We start from the raw sequence: 15,837 nt of genomic DNA, 5'->3' as shown, positions 1-15,837 counted from the left end.
GGTAAAAATAGGTCTGGCCACTGGAGCCTTGCCTACACTACAGCTCTTGCCAGTTTAAATGCCAGATAATCTGCATGCATTTGTACAATGGGATGTGTGAATCTCTCTCTCATGCTGTCACACACACTTTTATACAAAAGAAATCAGTTACTTTTGGGTTACGTCCCAAAGAATCCTCTCAGTAGTTCTTACGAAAATCTGTAGTTTGGTGCTGCGACTCAGTCATGACAGACAGCCATCTCTTTAGGCAGAGAAGGGCAAAAGTTATTTCATAGGCCTGCCCAAAAACACAGAAACTGGCTCCAGTATTAAGTGGCCTGGCCACATAGTGTAACGGTAGAACTTTGCACTGGCATGCAGGAGACCTATGTGCAGTTCCTGTTTTCACTGGGGTTTGGAGTGCAGCGTCGCACTTAAGCTAACTAGTTCTGATGTGTGACATTTGATTTTCGTGCAAGTACCTATTCAGTTGGATTTACCTAGCTCATTTTAATACACCTCTAATATTGGTTTACTTAATGTTTCCTTCATCGTGTAGCTTGGGTGATGGTTGTAATTTTCCAACTCGCCTGGTGATTATGGATCCAGAGCAACTTACTGTATCAAGCCAAAATGAACCCGCCAAAAGGTATTTACTTTCAGATATTTATTTTGTATTTCCTTGCTTGTATTTATGTCTCATTTCATCTTTCATCTGGCAAATAAACTAAGTGTAAGTTTGAAAGGCCACTTTAAACTAGTTGCACCCACTGGTAGGTCCTGAATTAGTTTGCAGTCCTTCATAGGTGGATGGGGTGGGTTGAGGAAAAATTGTGGATAGCACAATGAAGAGGTCTCCTCAGTGCAAAGCAGTGGTCAAAAAAGAAAGGAATAAGTTATTTACATTACAGTGTTAAGGGGATAGACACCAATACCAAAAATATAAATGGATAGATTGATGATAGCGCCCTACCAAATTCACAGTCCATTATGGTCAATTACATGGTCATATGATTTTTAAAATTGTAAATTTCATGATTTCAGATATTTAAATCTGAAATTTCATGGTGTTGTGATTGTAGACATCCTGACCCAAAAGAGGGTTGTGGGGAGAAAGGGAGTTGCCAGGTTACTGTAGGCGAGTCACAGTATTGCCACCCTTCTGCGCTGCTGTTGGCAGCAGTGCTGCCTTCAGAGCTGGGCTGCCAGAGAGCAGTGGCAGCTGGCCTGGTGCCCAGCTCTGAAGGCAGTGCTGTCACTAGCAGCGGTGCAGAAGTAAGGGCAGCATGGTATGGTATTGTCACCCTTATTTCTGCGCTGTTGCTGACGGGGCGCTGCCTTCAGAGCTGAACGCCTGGCCAGCTGCTGCTGCTCTGAAGGCAGCTCAGAAGTAAGAGTGGCAATACCACAACCCTCCTACAATAACTTTGCAAACCCCCCCACCCCCTTCCCCCAGTACTCCCTTTTGGGACGGGACCCACAGTTTGAGAAATGCTGGTCTCCCCTGTGAAATCTGTGTAGTATAGGTTAAAAGTACACAAAAGACCAGATTTCACAGTCCATGACATGTTTTTCACGGCCACGAATTTGGTAGGGCCCTAATGGTACATCTTCACCTTGAACACTTTCAGATTTGGTTACTTCTCAAGAAGAACATACTAGAAAAGTTCCAAAGATTAGCAAACAATATAATTTGAAGGCCTATGAGAAGGGATTTGAAAAGACTAACATAATATAATTTTAGAGAAGGATTAGAAAGATGTTGATGTGTATAAAGTAACAAATTGGTGGTGTTTTTATCATTTCACATCATCCCATAAATGCATAAACAAGGGGACACTCAAGCCCTACCTGTTTGAGGAAATTGAACTGTTGTTGGCAACGATTTTTAGGAATTTGCTGATATTGAAAAGTGTGCTAGTTTTGAGAGGACAAAACTGTCTTCAGTATTCTTCAGAAAGCTGGATTCAGACTTGGTTAAGATTTGTACCTGTACATGGAACTAAGTGTTTCTGAATTGGTATTATTGTCCAACCTACACTAGCACTTAAGGGAGATCCATGGCTTAAATCATTTTGGCAACATTTCTGTTTTCTAGTGTAGATGGGCTTTGGAGAAATTAAAAGCCAACTTTTGTAAAATAAATTAAATATACTTCTTTTATGCAACATAACTAACCTGTGGAACTTGCTTAAACTTAAACGTTATTTTCGTAATTTATATGGGAATCGTGTAGGTGAAATCACAAGATGAATGCAGCATGGAGTTCTGAACAAGGCATTCCTCAGTGGCCAATTTTCCGTTCTCCCCATGAGAATAGTAAATGGCCTTAACCAGTCCAGACAGAGGCTATTTTCACTGAAGCAAGTCTATACGTGAATTAGGTTTCAAATGAGCAAAAATATACTTAATTTCCAGTTACATTGCCTGGGCTGTTTGGTTTTTTTGTTTTTACTTTTAAGTGAATTTTATTAAATTTTTCAATAACTTATGACTTGTATGCTTATTACAAAATCTAACTGTGGACAGTACTTCTGTGTACTCTGTTTTCAGCTCTGGAGCCAGTCAGCCCTTTCCTGCCAGGCCACTCAGTGAGTCACAAAATCGATTGTTGGACAATGAAAGTCAGTGGGTGGAAGGTGCCTCAGAAGAAGAAAACGTTAAATCAGGTAGAATTTATGAAGTAGAGGGTCACATTTCATCTGGTATCATACTTTAAAAATCCCTTAGGAAAACATAGCTGAAATATAAAGTTTAGTAAAAAAAAAAAATAAATAATGGGTGGAAAATTTGTCAAATGGAATCAAGTCAATATTTTATTTCTAGAATGAGGCTAATTTGTGCATCATAATCTAATCCAAAACAGATTAGTGCATTAAGGAAATTGAAAAAAGAAAAGGAGGACTTGTGGCACCTTAGAGACTAACAAATTTATTTGAGCGTAAGCTTTCGTGTAGCTCAAGAAGAGCTTACGCTCAAATAAATGTGTTAGTCTCTAAGGTGCCACAAGTCCTCCTCTTCTTTTTGCGGATACAGACTAACACGGCTGCTACTCTGAAAGGAAATTGAAGAGTTCCAACTTTCTAGTCTCCTGTTCTGGATGTTCTAGTTTGGGATGGGCTTGTGCTTTGGTTTAAAGGGAGGGCAAAATTACTTCTGTAAAATAGAGAGAGAAGGTGGGTGAGCCAATATCTTTATTGGACCAATTTCTGTTGGTGAGAGGGACAAATATATGCAGCACTGTAAACTTTGTTGTTTAAAGACAGTGACGCTGTTATCACTGTTCTCTTGTGAAATATATACTTTATATCGTGATCCTCTCACTTTTTAGGTGCAAAAAAGCATGTTATAGTTTCACTGGAAAGCTGATCTCAGTCTGTTAATGACCAATTATCTCAATGAGAAAAAGGTAAGATCAATGTAATTGATTATTTTACACAGAAACAGCAAATAAATTACTTCTGGCCATCTGAAGCCATAAAATATCCAGTCTGTGAATTCGGAGAACTTCTCAAAGCTTCTTAATAAAAAGTTCTCTCTGCGGTGCATCAGCAGTGCTAGAGGTGTAGCTCTACATAGCATTCTGTCTGCAGAGTAATATGGGGGATGGCTAGTCTCTTCCTCTGTCTGATTAAACAGCAGAGAACCTTGCCTCTTAATAGTCCCATCCTCTGATTTATTTGCTTCAGAAGTAATTAAGGTCTGATAGTAACTCAGTTCAGCCTTCCCTGAGCAAGAGTAGATTTAAGGATAGAGTCCATTGGATAAATGAACTGGAGACTCATTTGTAGAGCTGAGCATGAGGTTCCTGGGACAGAGCCATAACAGCAGGAGGGGATGGAACTGGAGAAGTGGATAGGAGGTGAAAACCCCGTAACAGTGGATTTGTGGGCTGAGATGACTCAGCCCTTCCCCACAGTTTGGTCTGCGAGCAGGCCAAAGAATTCCAGCCTTACCCACCAGTGGAAGGAACTCGCTGCAGAGGCAATTCCAGGCTAAATGCTTTCTTGATGTTCTGGAGCAGCTTTTCCTAAACAATGTATTGTTTTGTCTTGCTCTTGCTTATGAAGTTAGAAAAGCAGTGGGTGTGAGATAAATCCTGCTTCAGTGAGCAATCTCTGTACACAGAACAAATGGCTCTGCTTAGTCACACTTCAGATTGACAGTGATGTTATTTTTCTGTGTATGAAATGGTTTCTGTATATACTTTTCTTCTTTGATATTTGAGAAGTACGAGGTGTGCTGCTGCATACATGAAAACTCTGTATTTCCTGGGTACATTTACCATGACTAATTTAGATTGTAATAGTGACTTTAAAAAAAGCTGGTGGAATTCTGTAAGGAAAATGCAATGAGAAGGTATTCGTAAGAGCAACAGATTGTATACAGACACAAAACTGTTATTTGTTGTTAGTTATGATGTACCATTTTATGTTGTTAAAGAGAATTTAGAGGGACCATCTATTGGCGTCCTGTATTGTAAGTTCCACATTGCACTTCCCTGGTTGCCAAAGCAGGAGAAATAGGGAGACTGAGGTCCTTTGCAGGAAGCTGGGTAACTGTTGTAGGAAGAGAATACAACTGATTCAGAAAAGCAACGCTACTTAGGACAGTACATAAGCTTGTGCTTAAATGTTGCCCTGAATAGAGATAAGAACATGCTTAAGTACTTTTATGAATTAGGGCCTTACCTTAGGAGAAGAGCTTGAAATTACATGTTTTTAAAATCTTATTTGTAGAACTAATTATAAGATAGGTAGATATAATTCCTAAATAGAAACTGATCTGCATTTTTATTAAAGTTAATGTTACACTTCCACTAATTAACTTATTTCCTTTAATTAGGTTTCTGCGACACATTTGTGCTTGAATATTAATTTTGTTTGGAAGATGTTGCTCAGTAAAATGGAACAGTGTGAACATGTTAAAGAAGATTTATGAGAAATTGTTTTTGTACAGTACAATGGACTCTTGGAAGCACTGCTGCAGAGCAGGGAAGTAAGACAGATGCCTTAAGATTATTAATATGCATTTATGCAACATTGACTTATATACTGCTACAAAAGAGCCAAATCCTGAAGTGTCCTGCGTGGGTGAGCAAGCCCAAACAGAGCAGAAACTGTGCATTGCTGCTTTGGGGGGATAGATCTGCCAAGACCCAAGCAGGCAGATCCCATATTCCTGTGCACTACAGAAGTTACTTCCATAGCAGGTCTCCAGGGGACCAAGAAAGGGGAAAAGTGGATGTGTTGCCCACAAACACAGAGCATGGTCAGTGAGTCTCCACAGTGTAGCTACATGTGGCCCAAACGCCATGTAAGGGAAGAGCAGCACGATGTATCTTCATCTTTTCCTACTACCCAGTGGTGGCTGATCACACGCTTACTACCCCTGTACCCTGGCTCTGTAGTGCTGTGGGGGTTAAAGACTCCTTCCTTCAGCCGTGCTTTGTTGCAGCAAAATGCCAAGCAAGTAAAGCTCTTTCACTTGGGCTCCACTTGTTTGCTTCAGGATTGGGCCCCCTTGTAATTTGATTTCTTTAATCATATCAGGAATGTAACTCCGTAAAGTGAATTTCCATTTAGATATAGTAACCTAAACAACAATTTTACTTTTCCTATAGTTGCCTCTCAACATACAAAACATTGTCAATCCAGAAAGGAGCTAACAAACTAGTACACTTTTCTGTTAAGGGGTGTAGAAGGGATGTACAAGGCAGTAACAGAGCAGCAAGATCCTAGTGGCAGCAAAAATCTTATTGTAAGTTTTGTACTGTATTAGAAAATGGAACTGGAGGAGATTACTGCTTTTTATATTGAACACTTGATGCTTTATAAACATTGTTTTATATTTGCTTTAGCTTTTTAATAAAGACAGAAGGTGGTTTTTTTTTATTGTTGGCTCTAAAGTACCATTTAGACACAGTTCAAGTATCTGTGATGAAATGTAAATGTTGGATCATGCATTTGGGGAATGCATTGGAAGTTTATTGTATGCTTTAGTCTGCTGTTTTTTTACTTTCATTTTAAGTGGAAATGACTGAAAAATAGCTGAAATAAGCACTTTACATAATTCTTTATCTTGTTCACGAAAGGCAAGTTATGTGTTTCCTATGTAGGGAATATAGTCCATCCAAAGCTCAAGACCCACAGCAAACAACATATTCACATTTCTTACTCCTATTTAGAAAGACTACTAATGATATATTTATTTTTCGGTGGTACTGACATTGCACCCAGCAAACTTGAAAAATGTCCCTTACTTGTCAATTTCTTTATTCCACTATATGGTATCTGCTGATCCTGAATAAGTGCAGTTGGGTCCTCCGGAAACTGCAACTGCTTTGCTGCCTCCAGTTCATCAGGGCTGAAGGGACCAACCTGTATGTCTTTGTCCCTGGGCTGATTCCTTCCAAAACCGAATGTGTGTTTTATGGCAACACTAAGGTTAAAGTTGGGGCAGGATTTTGCTCTCACAGTCCTCTCTGGAGTTAAAACAGTACCTACTCCTTTATATTTTCAAGTACTGTTTAAAGTGGAATGGATCTGAGAATTTTTAAGCATGCTCTGGTCACTAGCAAGTGTACTTATGGAAGGAAATTATCCAAAATTGCACTTTTCAGAAGTCTTGCAAAATGTCTCTCCAAATTTTGTACTACTTTTGTCCAAAAAGTGTAGCACCTACTAACTGCAGAATTCACAAAAAATAACGTGCCTTCTTTTGAGCTACAAACCCCTTTTCCCTGAAATCTTTCAGCCCGTCTCAAATGTTGGCAACTTCTGCTTAACTGAAAATAAAAAAACAAAGTCACCAAATTCTAGCAATCAGCACGTTAGGTTTGGAACGAGAGATCGCCCCATCAATATGTCCTATGGCTAGGGGAAAGGTGCACTGGATTGAGAACCAGAAGACCCTGATTTCATCTCCCCTCTTCCACTGACGGGTGTTAAGGGCTGTGAAACACCCCAAGCTGTCACTGCAGAAAACGTGACTATGGGTATTTCCCCCTGCATCTTACAGGTGAGCTAATTGAAGATCAAAGATGGTGCAGAGGGTCATTTCTGGCAGAGTAGGGAATAGAACCTAGGTCTCTACTGTGGCAAGCTTTCCTACTTAACAGTACTGCCTTTAAGAGTCTAAAAACACTGCGTTAATGGTATCTGTTTAGTATACCAGTATAATTGCATCCACACTAGAGGGTAACACCAATTGGCTTCTAAACTGATACAATTTAAAGCAGTACGAAAGCTGCGTACAGACAAGCCCTCAGAGATTAAGCCAAATGTCCGTGTGTGGTTTCCAGTGAGCAATAGTTTCTTTGGGAGCATTCTTTCCTCTGCATCTCAGATGAGTCATTAATGATGAATTGAGACTTCCATACAGAACTGGTGCTCCTGATATATAGATAGATTTTTAGTGCCAGAGTGTGCCAGTTTTTCTGACGTTTTGGGTAAGACTAGTATGAGAGTAGCACACTCTTGATTCTGGTGAAGGAGTAGTTGTACTTGGATGTAAGAGCAGATGGTATCTGAGGCCACTTTTACAGGATGTAAAACATCATTGAGTGGTTCAATAAAGAGTCCCCTGGTTCAGCTCACCCTTCTTGGAGAAGTGATTGCCACAAAAAAGACCATATTGATGGAAAGGAAATACCATGAAACTGATCTTAAAGGGTGCCCAGCTATGGGCTCATAGAACTAAATAGTATCCACTGGCCAAAGTGGTGCATCTCTCTGATACAGGGGGTCACCTTTGCTGTCTTTTTTGAGAACTGACATAGGGGCTCTGGGTATACAACAGGTACAGCACCTGAAACAGGATCAAATCTTCAGGGCCATCATTTGGAGAGCAACCCTATTGGCAGTTCACCATGCATAGGCAAGAGTGAAAGAAAGTGAATTAAAGGCAGAAGGGGAGAGAGCCAGGAATAAAAATAAATTTTGGCAAGAGAGAGAGAGATGGGGCGGGGGAGAAGCTGTTTTGCTGCTGAGTGGAGTGTTAAACTCACTGCTTCCACGCTTTGCCTTACAGAGGCAGGACAATCTGTGAGAGCAACCTACTGAGCAAGTCCTTTCAGCCCAGGCCTTTCTATTCAACCACTCAGAGACTTCCCGTCACTGCATCAAGGGAACCCCACCCATTCAGGATCAGTGGATGTGTTCTTGAGACAATGTGATTATAGCGAGTGCTGGATTGTGTTTTATAAAAGCTGTTCCATATGTGCAAGTACAGAAATACTGAGATGACAACTAAGGGCTTGTCTACACTGGCAATTTACAGCGCTGCAACTTTCTCGCTCAGGGGTGTGAAAAAAACACACACACCCTCCCGAGTGCAGCAAGTTTCAGAGCTGTGACATGCCAGTGTAGACAGTGCACCAGCGCTGGGAGTGCACCCCTCATGGAGGTGGGTTTTTGGAGTGCTGGGAGAGCTCTTTCCCAGCACTCTGCCGCAACCACACAAGCCACATTACAGTGCAGCCGCAGCAGTAGACTGGCAGTTCCAATGCTTAAGACTTCAGATCCCTCCACTATGCAGCCCCAAATAATATTCCAGTTATTTGGTTGCTGGAGTATATTGGTACCATTAGAATCAGTGAGCTTAATGTTTCTTAAAGCTATTTTGTATTACATACATGTAATATGCTTTGAACTCCCAGTTTGAGGGCAAAAGCCTGACATAAAGCTCTTATCTCTTCCTGTGTAAGGGTTTCCTCCCATTTCTGAATCCTTAAGATGATAAAGAAGTACCCTTAAGGGGGAAAGATGAAACAAATGAATCTGTTAGAGAATTGAATTCAGTTTGGAATGCTTTTGCTTATGTAACAATAGCTGCATATACAATTTGTACCACATAATCAGACTGTTTTAAATAGTGGTCTTCTGATTCTTCGCAAATTTGTATGATGAATGTAGAAAAAGAGACATGCTATCTCTTATCAACTAAATTCTTAGAATACTATCTCAGAATTTGACATCAGTAGTTTATAAAAAGTAATCTTTGATCCCAGACTTCCGCTGACTGATTTTTACTAGGTAATTCTAGAAGAAATCTTTTGACATTACTAAAGTTTTTAGCTGTCTGATTTAAGAAAGTACACTCTAATGTGTTAGTAAGCATACCCAAACTGTGTGACATGCATAGGTAACAAGCTACTCTTAGTACAGTATATGTCAGAATTAGGCACACTAACACTTGCACTTCTTTGAGTTTTAAGTATCTAAATTTTTCAGGTACTATTCAAGTCTAAGTTCATGCTTGAAACAGATTTTAGTATGTTTATAGTAATTTTTTTGTGGACATTTTTCTGCATCATTGAAGCATTGCAGTTTCAGCTCAATGGAACCCCAAGAGTGGAATGGAAGTAGCATTTGTAAGTAACAATTAATTTCTATTGCCAGACTGTCTAATGAAGGATAAGGCTAGTACAGACAGTCTTCAGTTTGAGCAGCAACCAACCAAATTCAAAAGTATCTTCTGAATACGAAGTTTTACATTACAGTATAGTTTGTGTAACCCAGGCAAGTTTTAGGGATTCAGCCATCCATTTAAAAAGACTCCAAATATTTCAATTACTGAAATATCTGTGAACAGATCACCCGGGAACCATTGTTCACCATACCTGAAATGTAATTAGATATTGAACACACAGGGCATCTTGTCAGTATCACTAATTGATACCAAAGAGAAGCTGCAGTATGTAAAGTTTAGTATAATACTGAAAATGTTTACTAAGTTCATTTCTATCCATTTATTTTGTATGTAGGGACAGCTTTTTGTATGTGTATTTTTCTTTAGTATAGAGCTGTCATAATCTGTAATGAAAATGCAGAATGTAGTTATAGTGCATCTTAACATTAATGATAAAATTTGTTTTAGGTTAGACTTAATAAAACAGTGATTTTTGCAGAGGTTACTTGAATCTTGTCTCTAATAGGTAGCAGAATCTGACCATGTTTACAAGATTGTTTTAATTACTTGGTTTTCAGAAGATGAGATTTACCAGCAGAAACTCAGATGAATGCATAGCACCCATGCAAATGTGCTGGGGAATGAGTATCAGGATCTCCTGCTTGCTGGCACCAAAGAGTTAATGGTGACCAGCAGACTTCATACTGTTTACATTATTTAGGTTACAATATACTTAAGTGCTCAACATACCTCTGTTGAGCTCTTTCTGCTGCATCAGCTCTAGTCAGGTATTCTAAGAAAATCAGATTTCACGGTAATATTTTTAGGATCAGTCTACATTATGGTTCAGACAGAGAATAGATAAAACTCATGTATGCTAGTCCTTTATTAAGAATTTGCCCCATTTAAATTGTGAAATAAATATCCCTGGGTTATTTCTGCAGCTCCTGTATTTGCCAGTGGGCATGTCATCTACATTGCACTGTAATGGCAAAATCCTGGGTGTCTGCAAATATCTTACTTCCATGTAGTTATTTTCAGTGTGCTGCGTACACTTGCAATTAATTGTTTGAGTCTCTGAAGTTAATTATACAAGAATAAATATGTAATAAATGACACTTATTGTATTTTTTGTATGTTGCCGGTAGGAACATTCCTATGCACAAAGAAAACATGTTGCCATTTATAGTTTAATACTTTGAAGTGGTTTTTTTAAATGGGCTTTTATAAATTAATGAAATATACAAAAAACAAACAAATTCTGCCTGAGTTCCTTCATATTTTAATCATACCTTGTAACTTCTCCATATGTGTGTTATTTTCCACCACTGTACTCTTAGGTTATTACTTAATGTTGAATGTTTGCATTCAGACTTTTGTAAATCAAAGTTCAGACCTACATATTTTATCTAAATTACAATTCACGGTTTAGGCAAAACTTGCACCTTTTGGGGCCCTCTTTTCCCAAGTGGTAAAATATTAAGTTATGACACCACCTCACTGAATGCAAAAGTGACTAAATAAAGAACGTGAAATATTCTGAAAATAAACTGTTTAAGTGTGCATTTATGTGGCGGCGAGGGAAGCTTGTTTGACCTGTTGATGGAAAGCTAAAACATTTTGTAAAGTGAAGACAAAATTCTCCTCTCTAATTTTGTTAGAGGCAGGCATATGCATGGTGTGCTTTACAGTACCGATAAGACACACTGCCCCACAGGGTTTACAGTCCAAAACAAGAGCAAATGACAACATGGTAACTGTTAGTTCTGACCCATCCTGTTTTAATCATCATACTGAAGGAAAATCTGGTTCTGAAATTTCAGAGTCAGAGCTGCCACTATAGAGAATTAAAACAAATATGCATTCAGAATAGTTCAAGGGTAGCTCAAATCTATTTTCTACAGGGTACTCAAAACAACTGTTTCACTTTTTTGGGGGGAGGGAGGGTGTAACTTAAGCATCTGGAGGCTTATTTTGTGACACCGTTTAGTCCAACTGAAGATTAGTTTTGTTTCCTCTTGAACAGAATTTTATCCCTATGAAAGAAAATATACCAATAGGTCAGCTGTTGTACATTAAACTAAACAGGTTGATTCTGAAATACAAACTCAGTTTTAAAAGGAAGTGTATGATGGCTTTCAGCTACTTATACTAGTTAATTTATTGTGCCCCTTGCCAGTACTAGGGTCATTATGAAGAGAGAGTACAATTTGGCCTTTGTATCAGCTGGTGTTTCAGGTACTATAACAACATAACAAATAGTAATTAAAGTTTAGTAATAGTGGTCATTTAAATTCATACTCCTGGAGGAATTCTGCACCACTGCATGTGTGCAGAATTCATGTCCCCTGAAGATTTCTTTGCTTCCCTGCTGAAAAATGACTTTGACAGGGAAGCTGCAAGAGCAGTCACGCACCACTCCCTAGTTGCACAGATACATCATTTCTGGCACCTGGAGCAGCTGGCAGAGACATGAATCACCACAGGGCTGGGGACACCCCAATCAACGGCTCCTACCCTGAGCCAGGATCGGCTGCTAGTCCCAGCTGGGACACCCCCTGCAAGGAGTGGCTGGGGCTGTCGGACCCACCCCTAGCAACCTCCCCCAGCTGCAGGAAGCTCAGCATCCTGCCCCCATCACTCCTCAGGTGCAGGGGTCACTATATGGGGAGCTGTTCCCCCATGCAGCTGGCCCTCCCATACCCAGACACTCCTGCCAAGCCTCACACTGTACACCCTGACCCCCCCCCCACTGAACCTCAACCCCTGCATCTAGACCCCCCCCGCACCCAGACCACCCCCCAGAGCTCCTTGCACTCAAACCCCAGTGAGCCCCCACATCCAAGCCCCATTGCCACTGACCCCTAACTAGCTGCACCTAGACCCCCTACAAGCACCCACAGCACCCAGATCCCCCTGCTGAGTCCCATTGCCCCTACACCTGGAACCCACCCCCCAAAAGCCTCTGCATCCAGATCCCCCTACTGAACTGCCTGCACCCAGACTGTCCCACAGAGAATCCTCTCACCGCACCCAGAGCCCCTCCATACTTGGATTGTGCCTGCCCCGCTCCTGGTGCAGAGGAGCAGGGCCCCAGGGTGTTTCTGGCACAGGCCCCAGCCTTGTGCTGTGTCCTGGTTGAGTGCGGTCTCACCACTGAGTCCATGTCCTGGGTGGGGAGGCTACAGGGTAATCTCCCACCTTAATACAGCCAGTGGCCTGTGCTCCCCACTGCCATGCTGGAGCCTCTGCATTTATTTATTGACAAAGTTTGAAAAATTTTAAAATAGTGTGCAGAATTTAATTTTTTGGCACAGAATGCCCCAAAATTTCATGAGTAAAATTCACTGTAGAAAAAAAATGGGTTCACACAATATAAGAATCCCTGCCCTGGAGCATTTGTAATCCAAGTTAAGGAAAACCAGACCAGACAGCAACACCATGAAAGCAAATATGTGAAAGGACTATGCCTACAAGGCTGTGGGAGTGAGGGGGAAGAAGTTGCATGTGCAGATAGTGTTCTCATACATCCTCCTAGTTGAGAGTAAAGGCCCGGGCAGGGACACATACATCCTGGATATAAATGCACTGCTGCATAGATGGTGTTGACAAGAGGACTTTGGCCTCCTTGACCATGGGATGCTGTTCTGGGAAGAGATGGGTCAAATAAAACATACCCATAAGTATGACTAAATCCTTACATTTAGTTATGAGAAACTCTTAATACTAACATGGCCGCAATGCCTTTTGTTTCTCTAGATTATTTTTTAATCTGGAGAATTTTTTTGGCAGATACTATTATTCTTATATATCAATCTGCCCAGACTAGCATAATCAGACCACCTCATGCCCACATCAGTTATTCATGTTCATTTCATAATAAAGCAGAGTGACTTGGTAGGAAAATGCCAGCAATAATACTGGGTAACCTACTAAGGTTGCTTTTCCCCCAATTTTGAGGAGGAAACTAGTGAAGAAAAATACTCGTTTACACTGACCCTGCCCAACTCCCGTTACCCAACAGCAATTGCCTTACAGCAACTCCCACTGCCCAAATGCAGCATGGCGCTATACAAAACCCCTTCTTTATAACAGAAGATAGGCATACACTGGAGATGCATGGAAAGCTTTCACTGTGTAGTGAGCTAAGATTAAGGAAAGAAACCTCACATTTTTCCCTGTATGCTTGATTTTAATGTCATTAACTCTACATATATTAACAGAAGACAAATGTTCATCTGATTCACATCCTTATCCCCACATTTTTATACCCAGTACAAAATTTTCCATAACAGGTATCGAACAGCCTGCAACAGATCAGATGGTAGACCACTGCAAACATGCCAAAAAGTAAACAGATATGATTTAAGAGTGTGTCCATTTTTTAGTCACATTCAAGTGGTTTAAATGATCTGCAACATATCTATGTTCAGGAAATTTAGATATCAACTGGCTTTTAAAGGTCTCCCATTTTGCAAGTCTCCGCTCTTCATTATGTTTATATTCCTGCTCTGGTGTCATGTATGGTCGACTCAGCCAATATTCATTCTCGGCTTCAACTTCCAGCCTTTGAATCATTGAACGCTTCATTGAAAGAGTAACCACTCTTGGTCTTCTGTATTTTCCAATCCATTGTTTCCCAGGAATCCTTTTTCTGAGCAGTGCTGTGGTCAGAAACATTACCTTAAAATAAATAAGATTATATATAAGCCTTTTAATTTATTATGAATCATTAAAGCCATCTTAGAAATAACACAAGTTTCTGTACAATTAAAACACTTGCTCAAAACACTTTTAAGCTATTAGAGCAGCCTTTTCTCTGCCTTTCCCAACCTTTACTCTGCAGCAGCACACCTTGAGCTCCAGGGGCTCTTCCACCCGCCAATGGCTGCAGGAGAGAAAGGGCAGAGGAGGGGAGAGTAGAAGAGAGGGAGATTGAGCTCTGATTGGTTGCTCTGCCCCTGAAGGAGGTAGGGCAGTGAGACAGACAAACAGCCAGTCAGAAGGCAGCTTTCCCCCACACTCCTTGTTATCACATTTACTTTTTCAAAAAATTCCAGGACACACCTGTCCAACACGCTGGTTGGAATCTGTGAAACACTGCATTAGAGTAAAGTGTTACAAAGCTGAACATTTACAAACTTGCCACCCTGAAATAACCAGCATTCAGACAGATTCTATGGTGATGGGTGCATCAGTGTTTCACAGATTTTTTTTAAAGGTCAAAATGGATCATTAGATATTCTAATCTGATCTCCTGTACAACACAGGCTACCCAGTTATCCCTGCATCCAGGCCAATAACGTCTGTTTGACTAAAGCATGTTTTCCAGAAAGGCATCCGGGATAGTCTTAATGTGAAGACAGACATATAATCCACCACTTTCTGTGGTAGAGCCAATGGTTAATCATCCTCCCTGTTTATTATATGCCTTATTTCTAATGGATATTCGTCCAGCATTACCTTCCACTCTTTGGTTCTTGTAAAAGAACTTTTTAGTACCTGGTATTTTCTCCCTGTAAAGGTACTTACACACCACCATCAACTCACCTCCTGATTTTTAATTTATTTATTAATTTTTAATTTAGCTAAACATTAAGTCTCTAGCTGTAAGGCACTTTTCCCCACCCTTTCATCATTTTTTGCCTCTGTGCATCCTCTCCAATAACTTTTTGACTATGGGGGCCCCTGAACTAGATTCCAGTATCAGTCTCCCCAATGGCGGGAAAGGGGCATTGACACGTTCAAAGCTTGCAGCAGCCCGCTCTGCCACAGCAGTACACTAGGCGCTCATCTTGAATTACTGCTTCGCTGCCCCCCTTAAATCCTCGCCGGAGTCGCCGCTTCTGGCACGCGGGCGGCCCCCAGGCGGGATACGCGTGCCCCGGGCGTAGCCTTGCACGCCGCGGCGCTGAGTCGCATCGCTTGCGGGGGCCCAGGTTACGCTCCCCGCGGCGCCGTGCGACTAGGACCCCGCCCCAGAGCGTCTCAGCGGCCACGCGTTAAGCCCCCGGAGGCAGGGGAAGCCGGGGCTCAGGAGGCCCGGCGGGGGGGGGGTACTCGCCCGCCGAGCCGGAGCTGCGGGGCATCACGCTGGAACCGCCGGGGGCCAGGGCTCCCCGTGGGGGCCGCAGCCGCGTAGGAGGCAGCGGGGATGGCTGCGGGCTGGCACAGGCCGGGCCGCGCGAGCTAGGGAGTGGCAGGCCCGGGGCTGTCCGCGCCTGGAGCCCTTTACCCTAAGGCGAGGTCCGGCCTCACCGCCGACCCCAGCCCCCCGGTCACCGGCTTCGTTCACCGCAGCCCGGTCACTTCCGCGGGGGCCGTGGGGGAGACGGCAACGGCGGAGCTACCCCAAGCGCCAAGCGGGGTCGTCACAGCGCGAGCGCGACACGGGCCGCCGACGCGCGCTTCTATCGCGAGACTAGGAGCGCCTCAGCGGGAGGGGCG

General features: G+C 41.9%; 2 protein-coding genes across 3 annotated transcripts in view; one reads left to right on the top strand and one right to left on the bottom strand.

The window, feature by feature from the left end:
- ZDHHC20 (zDHHC palmitoyltransferase 20) overlaps positions 1 to 10,903 on the top strand; it is a 77,002-nt gene extending 66,099 nt beyond the window's left edge. For both annotated transcript variants that reach the window (XM_074958308.1, XM_074958299.1), the window contains 4 exons: positions 539 to 628; positions 2,533 to 2,648; positions 3,311 to 3,388; positions 4,825 to 10,903. In XM_074958308.1, the coding sequence (XP_074814409.1) occupies positions 539 to 628; positions 2,533 to 2,648; positions 3,311 to 3,348 (244 nt within the window). In that variant the 3' untranslated portion in view covers positions 3,349 to 3,388; positions 4,825 to 10,903. The remainder of the gene's footprint in view (positions 1 to 538; positions 629 to 2,532; positions 2,649 to 3,310; positions 3,389 to 4,824) is intronic.
- Positions 10,904 to 13,561: 2,658 nt separating this feature from the next.
- On the bottom strand, positions 13,562 to 15,827 carry MRPL57 (mitochondrial ribosomal protein L57). Its single transcript, XM_074958292.1, has 2 exons — positions 15,626 to 15,827; positions 13,562 to 14,073 (listed from the first exon to the last, which is right to left on the bottom strand). Exon 2 carries the CDS (start codon positions 14,068 to 14,070, stop codon positions 13,756 to 13,758), a length of 315 nt encoding a protein of 104 aa, XP_074814393.1. The 5' UTR covers positions 14,071 to 14,073; positions 15,626 to 15,827; the 3' UTR covers positions 13,562 to 13,755.
- Positions 15,828 to 15,837: the final 10 nt, after the last annotated feature.

This window comes from Natator depressus, chromosome 1, assembly GCF_965152275.1.
Source record: "Natator depressus isolate rNatDep1 chromosome 1, rNatDep2.hap1, whole genome shotgun sequence".
Taxonomy (NCBI): domain Eukaryota; kingdom Metazoa; phylum Chordata; order Testudines; family Cheloniidae; genus Natator; species Natator depressus.
This window is presented reverse-complemented; position numbering and strand designations above follow the sequence as displayed.